The 24,363-nt window shown below is 41.9% G+C and overlaps 1 protein-coding gene and 1 long non-coding RNA gene across 2 annotated transcripts in view; one reads left to right on the top strand and one right to left on the bottom strand.

Annotated features, from left to right (window-relative positions):
* LOC133558954 (uncharacterized) overlaps positions 1 to 24,363 on the bottom strand; it is a 91,628-nt gene that overhangs the window by 38,604 nt on the left and 28,661 nt on the right. The gene's annotated exons all lie outside the window — the stretch shown is intronic.
* trim8a (tripartite motif containing 8a) overlaps positions 1 to 24,363 on the top strand; it is a 64,038-nt gene that overhangs the window by 32,010 nt on the left and 7,665 nt on the right. Inside the window, exons 4-5 of the mRNA XM_061910147.1 lie at positions 19,549 to 19,644; positions 22,608 to 22,841. Coding sequence (XP_061766131.1) covers positions 19,549 to 19,644; positions 22,608 to 22,841 — 330 coding nt within the window. The remainder of the gene's footprint in view (positions 1 to 19,548; positions 19,645 to 22,607; positions 22,842 to 24,363) is intronic.

Here is a 24,363-nt window from a genome sequence, read left to right on the forward strand (position 1 = left end):
ACAGCCAGCAGTGAACATAGTGAGCTCAGAAAGCATAAGAACGGTGCGCCTTTTGTATGAAAATAGACCTGACTAGACCAGCTCATCGGCAGTGCCTAAATGTCATTAAAACAGTTAGCTCCATCTTTTGACACTTCTTCCACTCCCGTCCTTGCACGCTACACCGCTACAACAAAAACGACGGTGAGAAGTCGCTGTCGAAGGTGAGCCACGTAAATAAGACCACCCACAAAACGGCGCATCCTGAAGAGACGTTCAGAACGCGACTTGAAAATGGTCTGTAAAACCTAATCTGTGCAACACTTTCACCAAAGAACCACCATTACATGTTATGTAGACCACAAGGTAGTGTTTTAAATTGAGAAAAAAAATCATAATATGACCCCTTTAATGCGCCTTATAATCAATTGTTTTGATTGATTGAGACTTTTATTAGTAGATTCCATACAAATGACCACTAAATAGTAACACCTGAGTAAGTTTTTCAACTTGTTTAAGTCACGTTAATCAATTCATGGTACAAATATATACTATCAGCATAATACAGTCATCACACAAGTTAATCAGAGTATATACATTGAATTATTTACATTAATTACAATCCGGGGTTGGGATGTGGAGTGTGTGGGGGCGGAGGGTTAGGTTTGGTTGATATCAGCACTTCAGTCATCAACAATTATATCATCTGAGAAATGGACATTGAAACAGTGTAGGTCTGACTTGGTAGAATATGTACAGCCAGCAGTGAACATAGTGAGCTCAGAAAGCATAAGAACGGTGCGCCTTTTGTATGAAAATAGACCTGACTAGACCAGCTCATCGGCAGTGCCTAAATGTCATTAAAACAGTTAGCTCCATCTTTTGACACTTCTTCCACTCCCGTCCTTGCACGCTACACCGCTACAACAAAAACGACGGTGAGAAGTCGCTGTCGAAGGTGAGCCACGTAAATAAGACCACCCACAAAACGGCGCATCCTGAAGAGACGCTCAGAACGCGACTTGAAAATGGTCTGTAAAACCTAATCTGTGCAACACTTTCACCAAAGAACCACCATTACATGTTATGTAGACCACAAGGTAGTGTTTTAAATTGAGAAAAAAAATCATAATATGACCCTTTTAATGCGCCTTATAATCCATTTTTTTTGATTGATTGAGACTTTTATTAGTAGATTCCATACAAATGACCACTAAATAGTAACACCCGAATAAGTTTTTAACTTGTTTAAGTCACGTTAATCAATTCATAGTACAAATATATACTATCAGCATAATACAGTCATCACACAAGTTAATCAGAGTATATACATTGAATTATTTATAATGCGGGAGTTAGGTTTGGTTGATATCAGCACTTCAGTCATCAACAATTATATCATCAGAGAATTGGACATTGAAACAGTGTAGGTCTGACTTGGTAGAATATGTACAGCCAGCAGAGAACATAGTGAGCTCAGAAAGCATAAGAACGGTGCGCCTTTTGTATGAAAATAGACCCGACTAGACCAGCTCATCAGCAGTGCGCCCTGGTTTGAAAAAGAAAAAAACGATATATTCTATCATAACGTTTCTGAACATGACTGCAAATTGTTAGTTGCCTCTTTTGGACTGCTTTTGTGTGGACGAGACGGCGGTGAGTCCAAAGGCCAGACATATTCCTCGGGCCCACGCGTTTCTTTTTAAATTCAATATAATAAGTAATTGTGAAAAATATAGACATTTAAAAATACACTGGGATAGGCTCCAGCACCTTCGCGATCCCGAATGGGACAAGCAGTAAAAAATGGATGTTCTGTTAAAAGCCTACTGAAAGCCACTACTAGCGACCACGCAGTCTGATAGTTTATATATCAATGATGAGATATTTACATTGCAACACATGCCAATACGGCCTTTTTAGTTTACTAAATTGCAATTTTAAATTTCCCGCGGAGTTTCTTGATGACGTGACGTCTCGGTTGTAGTTGACATATTAGCCCAGCACCACTTACGGCTAAAAGTAGTCTCTTTTCATCGCATAATAACACAGTAATTTGGACATCTGTGTTGCTGAATCTTTTGCGATTTGTTCAATTAATAATGGAGACGTCAAAGAAGAATGCTGTTGGTGTATTGCAGCTGCCTTTAGCACCGAAACACAGCCGATGTTTCTTTGTTTATTGTGAAGCTTTAACACAGAGCGGTCTAGCGAATATGTTTCTCTACGTCAACCAGCAAGTTTTTGGATGGGAAAATTGTGATATTAAGTCGGCTCTTACCCGAGACTTCAGTGGATTATGGGACCTCCTCCTGCAGCTCAAAAAGGCAGCTGTGATCTTGGCTCCTCGGCTTCTCTCTGAGACACACTGGCGTTCACCGCAGCCATCCGACTTTCAGGTACGACTTTACAATCTCACTTAAACACTATCAAAACAATAAGCAGATAAGGGATCTTCCACAATTATCCTAACAAAAACAACAACAACAACAGTGCAATACGTTTTCATAACATGGTCACTACTGCCTACTTTGTCTTGTTATATTCTTATTTTACTGTTATATTTTTATTCCCACTGTTGCTTTTTATTTTTTATTCTTATTGTAATATTTCTCTATTTTGTTTCTATTTAAACCCCCATTATTTAGTTTTACTTTTTTAAAATTGATCTCAACTCTGTACACTGCTGCTGGAATTTAAATTTTCCTGAAGGAACTCTCCTGAAGGAATCAGAGTACTATCTATCTATCTATCTATCTAGTAAATGTGTCTAATTACATCTGAAACGCTGCCTGGAGCCGTCGCCTTTTCTTTTTTTCCTAGTCCTTCACTCTCACTATCCTCATCCAGGAATCCTTCATCCTCGCTCAAATTAATGGGGAAATTGTCGCTTTCTCGGTCCGAATAGCTCTAGCTACTGCTGGCTATGATTATAAACAAAGTGAGGATGTGAGGAGCTCCACAACCCGTGACGTCACGCGCACATCGTCTGCTACTTCCGGTACAGGCAAGGCTTTTTTTCTATTAGCGCCCAAAAGTTGCGAACTTTATCGTCGATGTTCTCTACTAAATCCTTTCAGCAAAAATATGGCAATATCGCGAAATGATCAAGTATGACACATAGAATGGACCTGCTATCCCCCGTTTAAATAAGAACATCTCATTTCAGTAGGCCTTTAAACCACTAATGGTGTGGTTATATTTTGGGGTTTTAAAAATATAATCGCAAAAAAAACCCTTTAAATGAATTCTTATTTTGTACTGAATGGAATGAGATAGCTTCACGGTGGCAGAGGGGTTAGTGCGTCTGCCTCACAATACGAAGTTCCTGCAGTCCTGGGTTCAAATCGAATATACTCGATATATTGCGGGTTTGTCTCTGTTCGATATAGAAAATGACTATATCGTACGGCTGGGCGATATATGGAATAAACTCGATTTATTGCGGGTTTGTCTCTGTTCGATATAGTAAATGGCTACTGTAGGGTTGGGCAATATATGGAATATACTCTATATATCGTGGGTTTGTCTCTCTTCAATATAGAAAATGACTATCGTTGCACTTGGCGATATATCGAGTATATATCGAGTATACGCTCCCTGTACGATCAGTGCCAGAGCTTGGTCCGCATTGCCGGCAGTAAGTCGAACACATTTCCAGTGAGGGTTGGACTCCGCCAAGGCTGTCCTTTGTCACCGATTCTGTTCATAACTTTTATGGACAGAATTTCTAGGCACAGTCAAGGCGTTGAGGGGTTCCGGTTTGGTGACCGCAGGATTAGGTCTCTGCTTTTTGCAGATGATGTGGTCCTGATGGCTTCATCTGGCCGGGATCTTCAGCTCTCGCTGGATCGGTTCGCAGCCGAGTGTGAAGCGACCGGAATGAGAATCAGCACCTCCAAGTCCGAGTCCATGGTTCTCGCCCGGAAAAGGGTGGAATGCCATCTCCGGGTTGGGGAGGAGACCCTGCCCCAAGTGGAGGAGTTCAAGTACCTAGGAGTCTTGTTCACGAGTGAGGGAAGAGTGGATCGTGAGATCGACAGGCGGATCGGTGCGGCGTCTTCAGTAATGCGGAAGTTGTACCGATCCGTTGTGGTGAAGAAGGAGCTGAGCCGGAAGGCAAAGCTCTCAATTTACCGGTCGATCTACGTTCCCATCCTCACCTATGGTCATGAGCTTTGGGTCATGATCGAAAGGATAAGATCACGGGTACAAGCGGCCGAAATGAGTTTGGGGCTCTCCCTTAGAGATAGGGTGAGAAGCTCTGCCATCCGGGAGGAACTCAAAGTAAAGCCGCTGCTCCTTCACATCGAGAGGAGCCAGATGAGGTGGTTCGGGCATCTGGTCAGGATGCCACCCGAACGCCTCCCTAGGGAGGTGTTTAGGGCACGTCCAACCAGTAGGAGGCCACGGGGAAGACCCAGGACACGTTGGGAAGACTATGTCTCCCGGCTGGCCTGGGAACGCCTCGGGATCCCCCGGGAAGAGCTAGACGAAGTGGCTGGGGAGAGGGAAGTCTGGGTTCCCTGCTTAGGCTGCTGCCCCCGCGACCCGACCTCGGATAAGCGGAAGATGATGGATGGACTCGGATATGACTGTATTTTCACAGGTCGCAGGTACAGGTGGCACCAAAACAGCTTACCTCAAAGTGAGTCAGAACTTTTTTTCCTGTCACTCACACACACCAGTGACTTGGAGAAGCACAGCTCTGAATATGATGCAGTGAAATTCTACGGGAAGAGCTAGACGAAGTGGCTGGGGAGAGGGAAGTCTGGGTTTCCCTGCTTAGGCTGTTGCCCCCGCGACCCGACCTCGATAAGCGGAAGATGATGGATGGATGGATAAATCCAGGCTCGGGATCTTCCTGTGTGGAGTTTGCATGTTCTCCCCGTGAATGCGTGGGTTCCCTCCGGGTACTCCGGCTTCCTCCCACTTCCAAAGACATGCACCTGGGGATAGGTTGATTGGCAACACTAAATTGGCCCTAGTGTGTGAATGTGAGTGTGAATGTTGTCTATCTGTGTTGGCCCTGCGATGAGGTGGCGACTTGTCCAGGGTGTACCCCGCCTTCCGCCCGATTGTAGCTGAGATAGCCGCCAGCGACCACAAAAGGGAATAAGCGGTAGAAAATGGATGGATGGATGGAATGAGATAGTGCAGGTTGTTACTATAACGTTGAGTGCATATTGTCTACTTACTTCTTCTCTAGTCTTGTTTGTCCATCCATCCATCCATTTTCTACCGCTTATTCCCTTTTGTGGGGTCGCGGGGGGCGCTGGCGCCTATCTCAGCTACAATCGGGCGGAAGGCGGGGTACACCCTGGACAAGTCGCCACCTCATCGCAGGGCCAACACAGATAGACAGACAACATTCACACACTAGGGACCATTTAGTGTTGCCAATCAACCTATCCCCAGGTGCATGTGGGAGGAAGCCGGAGTACCCGGAGGGAACCCACGCATTCACGGGGAGAACATGCAAATTCCACACAAAGATCCCGAGCCTGGATTTGAACCCAGGACTGCAGGAACTTCGTATTGTGAGGCAGACGCACTAACCCCTCTGCCACCGTGAAGCCCCTTGTTTGTCCAATTGCAATTTATTTCCAATAATGAAGCACATGGTGGAAAGCACTCGCCACCACTGGGATGAGTTGCAGTGTTCTAGTGGAGTCTAGTGGCCGGCCGCTCGTTGTCGGTAGCTGAAGAGGCCGGTTGCTGTGATACCGCAAAGTAGCTGTGCTGAAAACCGTTCGCTGGAGACCAAAGGAATGTCCTGGTTCTCCTTGTCATTTTTTTGGCTCCCAACTTTCTCTCTCTCGATTACGGTTTACATGTCTCACTTTACTGTCATTCAGCACTATTCCACTCGGGGCCCTGGGGGTCCGCATGAGAGTGGTTGCCGCTGCCGCAGAGGCTAAGGCAAACAACGACGGTAGCGGGATGCATGTGGCGAGAGGAGAAAAGCAGAGAGGGGCTAGTGAGAGTGTCTCCTCCCCCACATGCACATTAGATAATCCAGCAGGCTTTGTTGCCTTGAGCGCAGGCTTCCTCTTAGTTGGTGCACAAGTGGCTTTTCCATGCACAACCAAGCTCATTAAAAGGACGCCCGTGCCCTCCAATGCTCTCTGTCATCAATCAGACTGAGACTGTACATTGATTTCCATCTGCAGCACTAAATGCTGAAGGATTCTATTTAGTTCTTGGACCCCCCCCCTGTGGGACTCGGTACTCCACACAGGAAGTGGGACGGCTCCCAACAGTGGACAGCTGGGGTCAGGTGGATTTAGAATAGAATAGATAGAATATATTTGGATATAACGAGATTAAAGACTCCAATTTAAAGGCCTACTGAAATGTGATTTTCTTATTTAAAACGGGGATAGCAGGTCCATTCTACAGTGGGGCAAAAAAGTATTTAGTCAGCCAGCGATTGTGCAAGTTTTCCCACTTAAAATGATGACAGAGGTCTGTAATTTTCATCATAGGTACACCTCAACTGTGAGAGACAGAATGTGAAAAAAAAAATCTAGGAATTTTAAAGAATGTATTTGTAAATTATGGTGGAAAATAAGTATTTGGTCAACCATTCAAAGCTCTCACTGATGGAAGGAGGTTTTGGCTCAAAATCTCACGATACATGGCCCCATTCATTCTTTCCTTAACACGGATCAATCGTCCTGTCCCCTTAGCAGAAAAACAGCCCCAAAGCATGATGTTTCCACCCCCGTGCTTCACAGTAGGTATGGTGTTCTTGGGATGCAACTCCGTATTCTTCTTCCTCCAAACAGGACGAGTTGAGTTTATACCAAAAAGTTCTATTTTGGTTTCATCTGACCACATGACATTCCCCCAATCCTCTGCCGTATCATCCATGTATCCATTTTGGTATAAACTCAACTCGTCGTGTTTGGAGGAAGAAGAATACTGAGTTGCATCCCAAGAACACCAAACCTACTGTGAAGCATGGGGGTGGAAACATCATGCTTTGGGGCTGTTTTTCTGCTAAGGGGACAGGACGATTGATCCGTGTTAAGGAAAGAATGAATGGGGCCATGTATCGTGAGATTTTCAGCCAAAACCTCCTTCCATCAGTGAGAGCTTGGAATGGTTGACCAAATACTTATTTTCCACCATAATTTACAAATAAATTCTTTAAAATTCCTACACCGTGAATTCCTGGATTTTTTTCCCACATTCTGTCTCTCACAGTTGAAGTGTACCTATGATGAAAATGACAGACCTCTGTCATCATTTTAAGTGGGAGAACTTGCACAATCGGTGGCTGACTAAATACTTTTTTGCACCACTGTATGTGTCATACTCCATCATTTCGTGATATTGCCATATTTTTGCTGAAAAGATTTAGTAGAGAACATCGACGATAAAGTTCGCAACTTTTGGTGGCTAATAAAAAAGCCCTGCCTGTACCGTAAGTAGCAGACGATGACATCACCGGTGTGAGAGCTCCTCACGTCCTCACATTGTTTATAATGTGAGCCTCCAGCAGCAAGAGCGATTCGGACCGAGAAAGCGACAATTTCCCCATTAATTTGAGCGAGGATGAAAGATTCGTGGATGAGGAAAATTAGAGTGAAGGACTAGAAAAAAAAGGGAAAAAAGGCGATTGCATTGGGAGCGATTCAGATGTTTTTAGACACATTATTAGGATAATTCTGGGAAACCCCTTATCTTTCTATTGTGTTGCTAGTGTTTTAGTGAGTTAAATAGGACCTGATAGTCGGAGGGGTATGTCCACGGGTGTGTTGACGACAGTCTCTGAGAGAAGTCACGGCAGCTGCAGCAGGACAGAAGCTCCGCTGATCTCCGGTAAGAGGCGACTTTTTACCACAATTTTCTCACCGAAACCTGCCGGTTGACAAGTGGTCGGGATCCACGTTCGCTTGACCGCTCTGATCCATAGTAAAGCTTCACCTCCGGGAATTTTAAACAAGGAAACACCGGCTGTGTTTGTGTGGCTAAAGACTAAAAGCTTCCCACCTCCATCTTTCTACTTTGACGTCTCCATTATTAATTGAACAAATTGCAAAAGATTCAGCAACACAGATGTCCAGAATACTGTGTAATTGTGCGATGTAAAGAGACGACTTTTAGCCGCAAGTGGTGCTGGGCTAATAACGTCACAAACACGCGTCATCATACGCATCATCATTCCGCGACGTTTTCAACAGGAAACTCTGCGGGAAATTTAAAATTGCAATTTAGTAAACTAAAGCGGCCGTATTGGCATGTGTTGCAATGTTAATATTTCATCATTGATATATAAACTATCAGACTGCGTGGTCGCTAGTAGTGGCTTTCAGTAGGACTTTAAGGTGCGGTTGTGGGAACAAATGTGGAGTAACATAAACAACACAAGAGGTAATAAAGGAAAAACTAACAATTGAAATAAACAGACTACTATCCAATAAAAATGATAAGCAATCCTGTACAATATACAAAACACTATAGAAATACAAAATACTGTACAATATACAGAACAAGACAAGAGTACCGAAGTAATGAATAATCAGTGTCGGACGTATTGCACTCGAAGGGTAGTATTGTACAGTAGTCCAGGGGTGTCAAACTCAAATACAGAGTGGGCCAAAATTTAAAACTGAACAAAGCCGCGGGCCAAGGTTGAACAAATGAACCTTTTTAATAGGGACCCAAACAAGTTTTACATTGAATATTAAACAAGCAAGGCTTATATAACTTTATAGCAAAATCTAGTTTCAAATAATAATAACACGGGATCTTCAGCTCTCACTGGATCGGTTCGCAGCCGAGTGTGAAGCGACCGGAATGAGAATCAGCACCTCCAAGTCAGAGTCCATGGTTCCCGCCCGGAAAAGGGTGGAGTGCCATCTCCGGGTTGGGGATGAGACCCTGCCCCAAGTGGAGGAGTTCAAGTACCTAGGAGTCTTGTTCACGAGTGAGGGAAGAGTGGATCGTGAGATCGACAGGCGGATCGGTGCGGCGTCTTCAGTAATGCGGACGTTGTATCGATCCGTTGTGGTGAAGAAGGAGCTGAGCCGGAAGGCAAAGCTCTCAATTTACCGGTCGATCTACGTTCCCATCCTCACCTATGGTCCTGAGCTTTGGGTCATGACCGAAAGGATAAGATCACGGGTACAAGCGGCCGAAATGAGTTTGGGTCTCTCCCTTAGAGATAGGGTGAGAAGCTCTGCCATCCGGGAGGAACTCAAAGTAAAGTCGCTGCTCCTCCACATCGAGAGGAGCCAGATGAGGTGGTTCGGGCATCTGGTCAGGATGCCACCCGAACGCCTCCCTAGGGAGGTGTTTAGGGCACGTCCAACCGGTAGGAGGCCACGGGGAAGACCCAGGACACGTTGGGAAGACTATGTCTCCCGGCTGGCCTGGGAACGCCTCGGGATCCCCCGGGAAGAGCTAGACGAAGTGGCTGGGGAGAGGGAAGTCTGGGTTTCCCTGCTTAGGCTGTTGCCCCCGCGACCCGACCTCGGATAAGCGGAAGAAGATGGATGGATGGATGATTAAAAAATATCAATGGCATATCAAATAAAATGTAGATAAAAATTGGGGGAGCGAGTTTTTTGGTAGCGGGGGTGTATATTGTAGCGTCCCGGAAGAGTTAGTGCTGCAAGGGTTTCCGGGTGTTTTTTCTGTTGAGTTTATGTTGTGCTACGGTGCGGATGTTCTCCCGAAATGTGTTTGTCATTTTTGTTTGGTGTGGGTTCACAGTGTGGCACATATTTGTAAAAGTGTTAAAGTTGTTTATACGGCCACCCGTTTTTTTTCTGTTGAGTTCATGTTGTGCTACGGTGCGGATGTTCTCCCGAAATGTGTTTGTCATTCTTGTTTGGTGTGGGTTAACAGTGTGGCGGATATTTGTAAAAGTGTTAAAGTTGTTTATATGGCCACCCTCAGTGTGACCTGTATGCTGTTGATCATGTATGCCATGCATTTGCTTGTGTGTGTTAAAGCCGCATATATTACGTGACTGGACCGGCACGTTGTTTGTATGGCGGAAAAGCGGACGTGACGACAGGCTGCAGAGGACACTAAAGGCACGCCCCCAATATTGTTGTCCGGGTGAAAATCGGAGAGAAATTCGGAAGAATGGTTGCCCCGGGAGATTTTCGGGAGGGGCACTGAACTTTGGGAGTCTCCCGGGAAAATTGTGAGGGTTGGGAAGTATGAGTATCAGCGGTGAATGCAGTGTTACAGAGGCATCGACCATGTATAATACCGGCGGGCCAGCTCTAATCTTAATTTAATATTACCTCAAGGGTCTAATTAAATTACACGGCGGGCCAAATTTCGCGGGCCAGAGTTTGACACCCATGCAGTAGGGCAGGGGTAGGGAACCTATGGCTCTAGAGCCAGATGTGGCTCTTTTGATGACTACATATGGCTCTCAGATAATTATATTTATATAGCGCTTTTCTCTAGTGACTCAAAGCGCTTCACAAAGTGACACCCAATATCTAAGTTACATTTAAACCAGTGTGGGTGGCACTGGGGGCAGGTGGGTAAAGTGTCTTGCCCAAGGACACAACAGCAGTGACTAGGATGGCGGAAGCGGGAATCGAACCTGTAACCCTAAGGTTGCTAGCACGGCCACTCTCCTAACCGAGCTCAGCCGAGTAACCGTGTAATACTCTTCCATATCAGTAGGTGGCAGTCGGTAGCTAATTGCTTTGTAGATGTGGGGAACAGCGGAAGGCAGAGTGCAGGTAAAAAGGTGTCTAATGCTTAAACCAGGGGTAGGGAACCTATGGCTCTAGAGCCAGATGACTGCATCTGGCTCTCAGATAAATGTTAGCTGACATTGCTTAACACGATAAGTAATGAATAATTCTGCTGGTAATCACAGTTTCAAATTATAAAACATTCTCATGCATTTTAATCCAACCATCCGTTTTCTACCGCACCTGTTAAAGATGTCGCATTAATGGTAAGAAGTATTATATAGTTGTTAAAAAGAAAAAGAGACTTATTATACTCTACAAATGTTGGTCATACTTAAAAATGCACAAATGTAATTGTATTCAGTGTTGAAAAATGTTATATGGCTCTTACGGAAATATACTTTGAAACGTTGGGAAGACTATGTCTCCCGGCTGGCCTGGGAACGCCTCGGGATCCCCCGGGAAGAGCTGGACGAAGTGGCTGGGGAGAGGGAAGTCTGGGCTTCCCTGCTTAGGCTGCTGCCCCCGCGACCCGACCTCAGTTAAGCGGAAGATGATGGATGGATGGATGGATTTGGCTTTCATGGCTCTCTCAGCCAAAAAGGTTCCCGACCCCTGCAGTAAGGTATTAGGACAGGATATTGTATAGGGCTGAATTATTATTATTATTATTATTATTATTATTATTATAATAAGTTAGAGTTCAACATGGTGACAGCTCTGGGGAAAAAATCCGTCTCTGAGCCTGTTTGTTCTAGCTCTGATGCACCTGTAGCGCCCGCCCAATGGTAGCAGGTGGAACAGGTGGAAGCCAGGGTGTGTGCGGTCTTTAGTGATGTTTTTTTGCTTTCTTGAGGCAACGGGAGTTATGTAATCTGTGCAGTTGTCAGTGTTCTCACAGTGAATGTTTGCTGCCAGCACGTGCTTCCTCCGTCCACTCTGGACTTTGGAGTACGATGTGACTCATTGGCTTACACCGAACAGCTTGTCGAGTTCACATCAGTTTGGTTTAGTGTTGTCCCGATACCAGGGGCGTCACCAGACCTAATACTGTACTGGGGCACACCAGGGGCACAAATAATTCATGTGAGCGTGCAAAGCGCGCAAGTAAAGACATTTTTAGCACTTATTTATCATAAAAAATACATAAATAGTGCTTTAAACTATGAAATCATATCAGATGATGTTGTATGGATCTGTGATTAACCACCTGAAATTAACTCATGCATTTGACCTACTTGTGCACTTTTTTACCGCAGACTTCTAAACTGCTACTGGTAAAAGCAAAAAGGAAGAGCAATGAATCTTTTTGAAATAAAGCCACAGTAGTAGAATAAATGAACAACTGTTGTGTGTCTGTTCAGGGAATCTTTTTCTGAGAAGTAAACTGTAACGTCTCCTTTTCATTTTTGCAAAGTGGTCAATCACTCTGGACAGACATGGAAATATTACAGTAACTGTTATACAGTTGACCAGTGGTTCCCAACTGCTGGGTCGTGACATAAAAGTGGATTGTGTGTCATTTTCAGTGAGTCGCAGTCACATGTGTGCATGGAAAAAAAAAAAGTTTAGGGAGAAAAAAATCAAAATGTGGCAACAAAACCAGATTATTTTAGCCTTTTTTCGAGTGACTATTAGTGAGTATTTTAGTAAAAGGCAAACCGACTAACAAGTTGGAGGAGGACTCAGGACAGACATGGAAATATATTTTTTTTTTAAGTCTAAATGGGGCAACAAAACCCGATATTTTCAGCCATCTTTCTGAAAACAAATACAGAAATGTTACTATTTTATTCTGGAAACAAAACCAGATGCTTTAGCTGTAGCCATTTTTCTGGTGACAAGACAAGATTATTTTAGTCAAAGTCACACCGATTAACAAGACAAGTCTACTGTGCTATTTTTCTGTGAAATAAACTTGAATGATTTAAAATTTTGGCTCACGACTTAATATGGAAAAATGTTTTTCTTCCTGAAGATAAACCATTTGAGAAGCACTCAACTCACACATGCTGACTCCAAATCATCATTGATGCAGAAGCAGCAGACAATAACCAACATTATGTTTCATGTTCATTGGAAATTCCCCCGACAGCTCGTACATCAAATGAATATGTTTGTTTTTAATACAAGGAATAATGTTAGCTAACTTAGCATCAACTTAAGACAATGATGTTGCTTAGCTAGCTAGGACTTCACTTACATCTCTCATTCTTCGGTGCTTTTTCCCTGCTGCGGGCGAATAACTTTCTGATATCCATCTAGGAGTTACAGTTTGAGTCAAATCAAAATAATGTAATTAACAAATTGTTGTTGGCTAACGTTACCTACCTCACGCAGTGATTCTCATCCTCTCTCTCTCTCTCAACTGAAGTCTCGATCCACATGTGAATAAATTACCATATTAATTAGCCATGTGCTCATTGTTACGTGGAGGGAATACAGTAGCAATCAATTACCATACTAAGTAGTATGTGTGCTGTTGTCTATGTTATGTAGACCTAAAACTCTGAAGCGTTATTTTTTTAATTGGTGAAATTTTTACTGGGGCACTGTGTGAAGTATATTTATATAGCGCTTTTCTCTAGTGACTCAAAGCGCTTTACATAGTGAAACCCAATATCTAAGTTACATTTAAACCAGTGTGGGTGGCACTGGGAGCAGGTGGGTAAAGTGCCTTGCCCAAGGACACAACGGCAGTGACTAGGATGGCGGAAGCGGGAATCGAACCTGCAACCCTCAAGTTGCTGGCACGGCCACTCTACCAACCGAGCTATGCCGCCCCACTGCAGATCAACAGTGGGGCACGTGCCCCAGTGAAATATGTCTGGCGACGCCCCTGCCCGATACCGGTACCAAAATGTATTTTGATACTTTTCGGTACTTTCGAAATAAAGGGCACCACAAAAAAATGGCATTGTTGGCTTTATTTTAACAAAATAATCGTAGGGTACATTAAACATATGTTTCTTATTCCAAATGTGTCCTTAAATAAAATAGTGAACATACGCGAAACTTGTCTTTTATTAGTAAGTAAACAAACAAAGGCTCCTAATTTAGCTGCTGACATATGCTGTGACATATTGTGTCATTTATCATTCTGTTATTATTATTAAGGACAAGAGGTAGAAAATGGATTATTAATCTACTTTTACTGTTAATATATCAATCAATCAGTGTTAATTTATATAGCCCTAAATCACAAGTGTCTCAAAGGGCTGCACAAACCACAACGACATCCTCGGTAAAGCCCACATAAGGGCAAGGAAAAACTCACCCCAGTGGGACGTCGACAATGATGACTATGAGAAACCTTGGAGAGGACCGCATATGTTATTTTCCATTTTAACTAGGGGTGGGCAAATTAATGCGTTAATTACGAGTTAACTCATCAATCTATTAACGCCGACAATTATTTTATCGCACATTTGCGTATGTTGTTTACATGCTTTTATTTTGTTAACGCCTTTTCTTAACAAGATGGCGTCGCCCGGCGTGGAGGGGCTCTTGGTAAAGATGGAACATTTGGCAAAAATACCGGACAATTCTGCAAATTTCCTGGCTGGCTTACAGCGTGGTCACTCCGGGATCACTTACGACCGCCAGACAATTCTGAATGTGGATAGATCGGGCCGTTTTGGACTGAATGAGGCGTGCTTGCTAGAGCGGCTAGCTAGCATGGGAATACTTTGCCGGCTACATCCAGCGGCCTGTGAAGCAGCGGAGTATATGTGTTGTCTGTCTATTTATGAATAATGCAGACCAGGAGTGTTGGCTGAGTTCTTAACGTTTACTTTCAGAGCGTGCATATCACAACATACAAGATGTCGTCATGGCGACACAACCTATACCGGGCTACCGCGCATGCTCCTCACTCCTGTTGCATGCTGGGTAGGGTAGTTCTTTTTTTCCCCGGCTCATAACATCACAATATAGTACCATGTATATGATGCCTTCAGTTTATCAAAGCACCAAGCAAACAATCAGATATGCTCATAATTATTTTAAGTGCACTACGCAGAATAAACACAACATTATTAATATTGCTACTACGGATAATTTGATGAAAAATTCCCTAAAACAGCCCACTACCTATAATATAGGTTTCTTAAACATAAGACCCTGATTAAAAAAAATAAATTCTGCTGTTACCTCAGAAATTGCCTGTTCAGATGTTATGATTGTGGCTCAGAGATTTGTATGAAGATTATATTTATTTTCCATAACAAACAGGATAACTTAAATACCCTGGCAGTGGCAATAAGCTTAAATGTTTGTATTGACATTTTTGGAGTTGATTTTCATAAAATCTGCTATTTAACTGCTACTGTTTAACAAGGACTGATTTAAATTGTGTTTGCACAACAAATGTTTTGGCGCTTTTGTTCATGTGGGAGAATATTCCAATAAAGGTGCACTACACACTACTTTTGAATTTATTATTGGGCTTTGCGTATACAATGCAGTTAATCGCCATTAATCGGAGAAATAGTGCGATTAACTTCGATTAAAAATTGTAATCGTTGCCCAGCCCTAATTTTAACATGTTCTATCTACACTTCTGTTAAAATGTAATAATACTCATTCTTTTGTTGTTTGATGCTTTACATTAGTTTTGGATGATGCCACAAATTTAGGTATCAATACGATACCAAATAGTAACAAGATCATACATTGGTCATATTTAAAGTCCTCATGTGTCCAGGGACATATTTCCTGAGTTTATACATATTATACAAATAAAAAAATAAATGAAAATAGATTTTGTGATGCTATAAAATATTAATGTAATCATAATATTGACTAGATACACTCCTGTACTTGGTATCATTACAGTGGATACACACATTGCTTTTGTTTACATTCGGAAACGGCGTCATTAGTGGTGACACCGGTGAGCTACAGTGTGTAGTGAAGCATGTTCAGCTATTCCTCGTCCTGCAGTGATAATGATACTTGTAAGAAACTTACTTTGTCACCACGAAGGCGGGGATTAGTGATTCAGAAGTAGCTAAAATACTGCAGACTGCAGATGGACTTTATAGTTAGCTAGCCATGTCTTAAAGCATCTCTTCCTGAGGGTGTTTCAGTGTTATAGCTTCACCTTTATCTTTAGTTTTTCTGCCAAAATGGTCCGTTCTCGCTTTTCTGTCTACACACTATCTGCTTGTAGGTACTCTGTGATTGTGTGCTGCCGAACATGCTCGTAAAACCAACAATGACATGACGTGACGTGACGACGAAGTGGTGACCGGTACTTTTTAGAGGTGGTATAGTACTGAATATGATTCATTGGTATCGTGGTATGATACCAATACAGTACAGTACAACCCTAGTTTGGTTCCGTTGGCAGATCTACAGTACCACATTTTGGAACCTCAATCAAAGGGTCATCCAGCAGATGACTACATGTTGAAAAAAAAACTTGCCCTAATTTAAAAAAAAAAAATAGATTTTAGATTTAATACAGAGTAGAAAAGTTAATACGAACCCCGTTTCCATATGAGTTGAGAAATTGTGTTAGATGTAAATACAAACAGAATACAATGATTTGCAAATCCTTTTCAACCCATATTCAGTTGAATATGCTACAAAGACAACATATTTGATGTTCAAACTCATAAGCTTTATTTTTTTTTTTTGCAAATAATTATTAACTTAGAATTTCATGACTGCAACACGTGCCAAAGTAGTTGGGAAAGGGCATGTTCACCACTGTGTTACATCACCTTTTCTTTTAACAACCCTCAATAAACGTTTGGAAACTGAGGAAACTAATTGTTGAAGCTTTGAAAGTGGAATTCTTTCCCATTCTTGTTTTATGTAGAGTTTCAGTCGTTCAACAGTCGTATTTTACGCTTCATAATGCGCCACACATTTAAGATGGGAGACAGGTCTGGACTGCAGACGAGCCAGGAAAGTACCCACACTCTTTTTTTACGAAACCACGCTGTTGTAACACTTGTCATGCTGAAATAAGCAGGGGCGGCCATGATAACGTTGCTTGGATGGCAGCATATGTTGTTCCAAAACCTGTATGGACCTTTCAGCATTAATGGTGCCTTCACAGATGTGTAAGTTACCCATGCCTTGGGCACTAATGCACCCCCATACCATCACAGATGCTGGCTTTTGAACTTTGCACCTATAACAGTCCCAATGGTTATTTTCCTCTTTGTTCTGGAGGACACCACGTACTCTGTTTCCAAATATAATTTGAAATGTGGACTTTTCAGACCACAGAAAACTTTTCCACTTTGCATCAGTCCATCTTAGATGAGCTCGGGCCCAGCAAAGCCGGCGGTGTTTCTTTGTGTTGTTGATAAATGACTTTCGCTTTGCATAGTAGAGTTTTAACTTGCACTTACAGATGTAGCGACCAACTGTAGTTACTGACAGTGGTTTCATGAAGTGTTTGAACCCATGTGGTGATATCCTTTACACACTGATGTCGGTTTTTGATGCAGTACCGCCTGAGGGGTCAAAAGTCCGTAATATCATCGCTTACGTGCAGTGATTTCTCCAGATTCTCTGAACTTTTTGATGATTTTAGGGACCGTAGATGGTAAAATCCCTAAATTCCTTGCAATAGCTCGTTGAGAAATGTTGTTCTAAAACTGTTCGACAATTTGCTTGCAAAGTGGTGACCGTCGCCCCATCCTTGTTTGTGAATTACTTAGCATTTCATGGAAGCTGCTTTTATACCCAATCATGGCACCCACCTGTTACCAATTAGCCTGCACACCTGTGGGATGTTCCATATAAGTGTTTGATGAGCATTCCTCAACTTTATCAGTATTTATTGCCACCTTTCCCAACTTCTTTGTCACATGTTGCTGGCATCAAATTTTAAAGTTAATGATTATTTGCAAAAAAAACACACGGTTATCAGTTTGAACATCTAATATGTTGTCTTTGTAGCATATTCAACTGAATATGGGTTGAAAATGATTTGCAAATCATTGTATTCTGTTTATATTTACATCTAACACAATTTTCCAACTCATATGGAAACGGGGTTTTTATATGTATGTTTACAGTAAATTAACTTTTTCATTTGGTCGTAGGATTTATTTATTTTTTTTAAGTTTGTCTGCCTAAGGGAGCAAGATTCTACAGACCAAGTTGCCAAGGAAGCGGGATAGAGAACATAACTGACACCTATTTTTATTTGAATGTCTTATGAGATCTGCCTAGCAACAAAGCAATGTTACCATGCAAAAGAATCACAGCAACGCGAGCACGCAAACATGTTAGTCTTGCCTCGATGATTGCAGGAGTTACATGACAATAATAGCGATACAGGCTTTTCCCCAGATTGCCAAAATACCTGTGGCGAGGGGGGAGGGGGGGGGCGTGATTAGGTGCTTGGTCACCATGATGCCATCGTATAATTTGCTATGATAATATTTTATTTAAAAAGTCTCAAAAAATGAATGGGGGGTTCTTTTTTATTTTTTTATTTTTTTTTTGTCATGAAAAAGGGAGGTTTTTGGGGTTGGTGCACTAATTGTAAGCGTATCTTGTGTTTATTATGTTGATTTAATAAAAATAAATAAAATAATAAAAATTTCTTCTACGGCCTCCATGTTAAAAGTGCAAACGAGAGGAAAAATAAACGATCGCTGCTCACTCTTGCTGCTTGTTGTCACTTCTGCAGCCGAGTTGTCGCAAGAAGGATCACTAGCGCCCTCTACCACCAGGAGGCGGGAGTCATTTAATGACTCGTATTTGACACACGCAGCTACGGTATATTAATAAAACATAGCTGCTTACTGTCCTTTTTAGCATATTCAATAGCTTGGACCTTAAATCCTACTGAATAGCTCTTAATCTAATTCCCTTTATGCCAGGGGTAGGGAACCTCTGGCTCTAGAGCCGGATGTGGCTCTTTTGATGACTGCATCTGGCTCTCAGATAAATATTAGCTGAGAATAATTCCGCTGGTAATCACAGTGTTAAAAATAACGTTCAAATTATAAAATCTTTTCATGCATTTTAATCCAACCATCCATTTTCTCTCACACCTCTTGAAGAAGTGCATCAATGGTAAGAAGTATTATATTTATTATTGGTTAGCTTTAGAATAACAATGTTATTAAAAAGAATAAGAGACTTATTATACTCTAAAAATGTTGGTCTTACTTAAAAATGCACGCATTTAGTTGTATTCATCCATTTTCTACTGCTTATTTCCTTTGGGGTCGCTGGTGCCTATCTCAGCTAAAATCGAGCGGAAGGCGGCATGCACCCTGGACAAGTCGCCACCTTTATGGCTCTCACGGAAATACATTTTGAAATATCTGGCTTTAAGGGCTCTCTCAGCCAAAAATGTTCCCGACTCCTGCTTTATGCGATTTAAAATGATTGAAAGCAGCCTCCTCCATTTTGAAAATGATGACAGGTGAAGTGTCACTCCTGACGTGACGAGTTTGACCCGGTGGAAATTCTAGGCATATGCTAATTATTTGGCGAAACGAGTTTGACCTGGCAGTAATTCTAGGCAGGCGCATACTACAGTATATACCCTGCGGCAATTCAAGGAAATACGGTATTTTATTTTCAGCTTTGAAAGTGCAATTGGAGGTAAATTAAGAGCACCAGAAATAGAGTGTATTGTTGTTTTCCAGCTTTACACATTGCTGATGGTTCATTGCTCAAGAAATAATCTAGAATTTATTACAACAGCAATGGAGAAGGTAGTAAACAAAACATAGTGAATGAAATGACCTGTACATCTTACAAAAACACAATATCCCATTTGAAGGTTGATCCTTCTAAACCAGGAAATGGTGAACAGAACAGAACTGTGGCACTTATGACTTTAGTTGGACTTGTGTCCTGTTTGGTCTTCGTCCACCTCCTTCATTTCCTGTTTGTCATCTCTCTACAGGCCGTGCTAATGAGGCAGCAAGACAGACTGGAGGGTCGTGTTCAGAACATCGATGAGCACATTACAAAGCTGGAATCTGACAAGACGCTGATGAAGGTACACTACATTGCATACTGCATAGGGTCCTCTGCAGGCACAATAGTCAACATCCTCAGAGGACGTTGACAATACCGGGAGATTGTATTTGTCCTAATAGTAAGGTATTTGCTCATGTCGGAAATTTTACAGACGTTGTCTCATTGGTTTTTGTCAAAGAGTCACTGCCTTTAATAGTGTGGCCTTACCAACAATGATTTGTTGCCTCAACAGCAGGGGTCGGCAACCTTTACCACTCAAAGAGCCATTTTGACCTGTTTCACAAAATAAAGAAAACATTGGGAGCCACAAAACTCTTGAAATTTAAAATGAAATAACACTGCATACAGAGCTTTTTTTACTTTGTGCTATGTATAAACCAGGGGTTTCAAACACGAGGGCCGCACCTTAATATGAAAATTGCCCGCGAGTTTTATATATACATATATATATATATATATATATATATATGCCGCTTGACAGTCCGAGAGACAACCGAATGTCAGATCAACCATTCTCGCGAAAGTTTGCAGAATTTCCCTCGTCCAAAAAGCTTGCCAGCCCAGTCACATGTCGTAAAAGGCTTCTGCTGACACACGCCAACGATTGCAAGGCATACTTGTTCAACAGCCATACAGGTTACACTGTGGGTTGCGATATAAACAACTTTAACACTCTTACTAATATGCGCCACACTGTGAACCCACACCAAACAAGAATGACAAACACATTTTGGGAGAACATCGGCACTGTAACACAACATAAACACAAAAGAACATCGGCACTGTAACAACATAAACACAAAATAACCAATACCCAGAATCCCATGCATCCCACTCTAACGCGTTACACTTCCACAAAACTCTTTTGAAATTTAAAATGAAATAACACAGCATACAGAGTTTTTTTTACTTTGTGCTATGTATAAACCAGGGGTCTCAGACACGCGGGCCGCACCTTAATATGAAAATTGCCCGCGAGTTTTATATAAATGCCGCTTGACAGCATCACACTTGCAAACCATCACGAATAGTCCGAGAGACTACCGAATGTCGGATCAACCATTCTCGAGAAAGTTTGCAGAATTTCCCTCGATTAACAATAATATGGGCAACCTATGAGGGTGCTGCCTTTGGCGCCCCCTACAACACGTCCAAACAGCTTGCCAGCCCAGTCACATGTCGTACGAGGCTTCTGCTGACACACGCAAACGATTGCAAGGCATACTTGTTCAACAGCCATACAGGTTACACTGAGGGTTGTGATATAAACAACTTTAACACTCTTACTAATATGCGCCACACTGGGAACCCACACCAAACAAGAATGACGAACACATTTGGGAGAACATCGGCACTGTAACACAACATAAACACAAAATAACCTATACAAAAGAACATCGGCACTGTGACAACATAAACACAAAAGAGCCAGTACCCAGAATCCCATGCATCCCACTCTAACGCGTTACACTTCCACAAAACTCTTTTGAAATTTAAAATGAAATAACACAGCATACAGAGTTTTTTTTACTTTGTGCTATGTATAAACCAGGGGTCTCAGACATGCGGGCCGCACCTTAATATGAAAATTGCCCGCGAGTTTTATATAAATGCCGCTTGACAGCATCACACTTGCCAACCATCCCGAATAGTCAGAGAGACTACCGAATGTCAGATCAACCGTTCTCGCGAAAGTTTGCAGAATTTCCCTCGATTAACAATAATATGGGCTACCTAATGAAGGTGCTGCCTTTGGCGCCCCCTACAACACGTCCAAACAGCTTGCCAGCCCTGTCACATGTTGTAAAAGGCTTCTGCTGACACACGCAAACGATTGCAACGCATACTTCTTCAACAGCCATACAGGTTACACTGAGGGTTGCGATATAAACAACTTTAACACTATTACTAATATGCGCCACACTGTGAACCCACACCAAACAAGAATGAGAAACACATTTGGGAGAACATCGGCACTGTAACACAACATAAACACAAAAGAACCAATACAAAAGAACATCGGCACCGTAACATAAACACAAAAGAACCAATACCCAGAATCCCATGCATCCCACTCTTCCGGGTTACACTTCCACAAAACTCTTTTGAAATTTAAAATGAAATAACACTGGATACTGAGTTTTTTTTTTACTTTGTGCTATGTATAAACCAGGGGTCTCAGACACGCGGGCCACACCTTAATATGAAAATTGCCCGCGAGTTTTATATAAACGCCGCTTGACAGCATCACACTTGCCAACATTTTGGGAGAACATCGGCACTGTAACACATCATAAACACAAAAGAATAAATACCCAGAATCCCATGCACCCCACTCGTCCGGGCTACATTATACACCCCGCTAGCACCAAATCCCCCCACCCCCTCCGTGCGTCGGTTGATGCGGGCAGGGTTTGGTGCTAATGTAACCTGGAAGAGCAGGGATGCATGGAATTCCGGGTATTTGTTCTTTTGTGTTTATGTTGTGTTACAGTGCCGATGTTCTCCCGAAATGTGTTTGTCATTCTTGTTTGGTGTGGGTTCACAGTGTGGCGCATATTAGTAAATGTTAAAGTTGTTTATATTACAACCCTCAGTGTAACCTGCATGGTTCTTGACTATTTATGCGTTGCAGTCAAAATGACCAGTCGACACGCAGATCGCGTGACGAAAAAGCGGGCGCCACCACATGTTGTAGAGGAGGTTAATGACGTTGCCATCACTGCACACCCTCAGTATTGTAGTCCAGGTGAAAATTGGAGAATGTAATCCCCGAGTTATTTCTGAGAGAAGCACTAAAATCCGGAAACCTCCTGGAATAACCGTCGGGGTCGGCAATTTAGCAGCCGAGCCACATCAGACCGGTTGCCGACCCCTGCCCTACGGTGATAACGATCAATTGTCAGACATTACAACAACGTGACAATGCTGTGTCTATTACTCACGTTGTATTGTCACAATCAACCTCTCTACTCGCCACAGGACGCAGTGGTCGACCTAAAGGAGCGAGTCCGAGACCAGTACCAAAGGATGCACGCCTTGCTGGAAGCCAAACAGTGTGAAACTATGCAGATGCTGGAAAGAGCCTGCAGCTCCTACGCAAGGAAACACTCCCAGCAAGTTTTGCAGCTCAACGAGAGGCGGCAACAAGCAGAAAAACTCCTGAGCTCGGTGCAAGCCTTTTTTCAAAGAGCAGACAACATCAACTTCATGAAGGTGCGCCGCCTCTTTCAGCCTTAATTGTATTGCAAGAGTGAGAAACTATTAACGGATAACCTCATTTAGTTGTATTCAAGTCGAGGCCAAGAATGAGCATGTTGGGGTCAAAAAGAAGAGAGACCTATGGAATGTTGCTTTGGCTCTGACTGTCCTGTTTGATGTTACTCCTTGAAACAGCGCATTCAGACATGATCTCATTTACATATTTACTTCAAACGCTAACATGATTCAACAAATGATGGTGTCAGGTGATTGCAGCAATAAATTCCACTCAGGTTAGAATGAACCTGACGTCTTAGACAATTATCTGTAATTTGATTAACTCCATCCCGTTTCTACCGCATTGTATTCATTTTAATTCTATTTGCAAGACCTGCTGCCATCTTGCAGTATTCTGTGTCTTGTCACCTATCTGAAATGATATTAGAGTTGTACGATATATTGATATTAGTATAGCACTGTGATACTAATTAATCATATTTGGTACTATACCGCCTCTAAAAAATTACCAGTCCGCCATCCCGTCTTGTCGTGTCAATGCTGGTTTACGAGCAATTGAGCATGTTTGGCAGCGCACAATCACGGAGTACTTATTAACAATGCTTTAAGACCAGGGGTCACCAACCTTTTGGGTACTGATTAACGCAAACGGCTACAAGTTTGATACACACCTGGATAAATTGCCAGAAATAGCCAATTTGCTCAATTTACTTTTAATAAATAAATCTATATATCTTTAAAAAAAGGGTATTTCTGTTTGTCATTCCGTCATACATTTTTTTCTTTTATGGAAGGTTTTTTGTAGAGAATAAATTATGAAAAAGACACTTAATTGAACGGTTACAAAGAGGAGAAAACACGAAAAAAATGAAAATAAAATGTTGAAACAGTTTATCTTCAATTTCGACCCTTTGAAATTCAACCGGAAAAAAATGAATAGAAAAACTAGCTAATTCGAATATTTTTGAAAAAGATTAAAAAAAAGAATTTATGGAACATCATTGTTCTTTTTTGTTTATGTTGTGTTACAGTGCCGATGTTCTCCCGAAATGTGTTTGTCATTCTTGTTTGGTGTGGGTTCACAGTGTGGCGCATATTAGTAACAGTGTTAAAGTTGTTTATATTACAACCCTCAGTGTAACCTGCATTGTTGATAGCTGATTAAGATTAATTTTGGAATTTTGATGACATGTTTTGAATAGGTTAAAATTCAATCTGCACTTTGTTAGAATATATAACAAATTGGACCAAGCTATATTTCTAAGAAAGACAAATGATTATTTCTTGTAGATTTTCCAGAACAATTTTTTGTTTTTTTAATTTAAAAGACTTTGAAATAAGATTTAAATTTGATTCTACAGATTTTCTAGATTTGCCAGAATATTTTTATTTTATTTTAATCATAGTAAGTTTGAATAAATATTTCACAAATATTTTTCGTCGAAAAAACCGAAGCTAAAATGAAGAAATAAATTAAAATGTATTTATTATTCCTTACAATTAAAAAAAAATAAAAACT

The sequence above is a fragment of the Nerophis ophidion genome, linkage group LG09, assembly GCF_033978795.1.
Source record: "Nerophis ophidion isolate RoL-2023_Sa linkage group LG09, RoL_Noph_v1.0, whole genome shotgun sequence".
Lineage (NCBI taxonomy): Eukaryota > Metazoa > Chordata > Actinopteri > Syngnathiformes > Syngnathidae > Nerophis > Nerophis ophidion.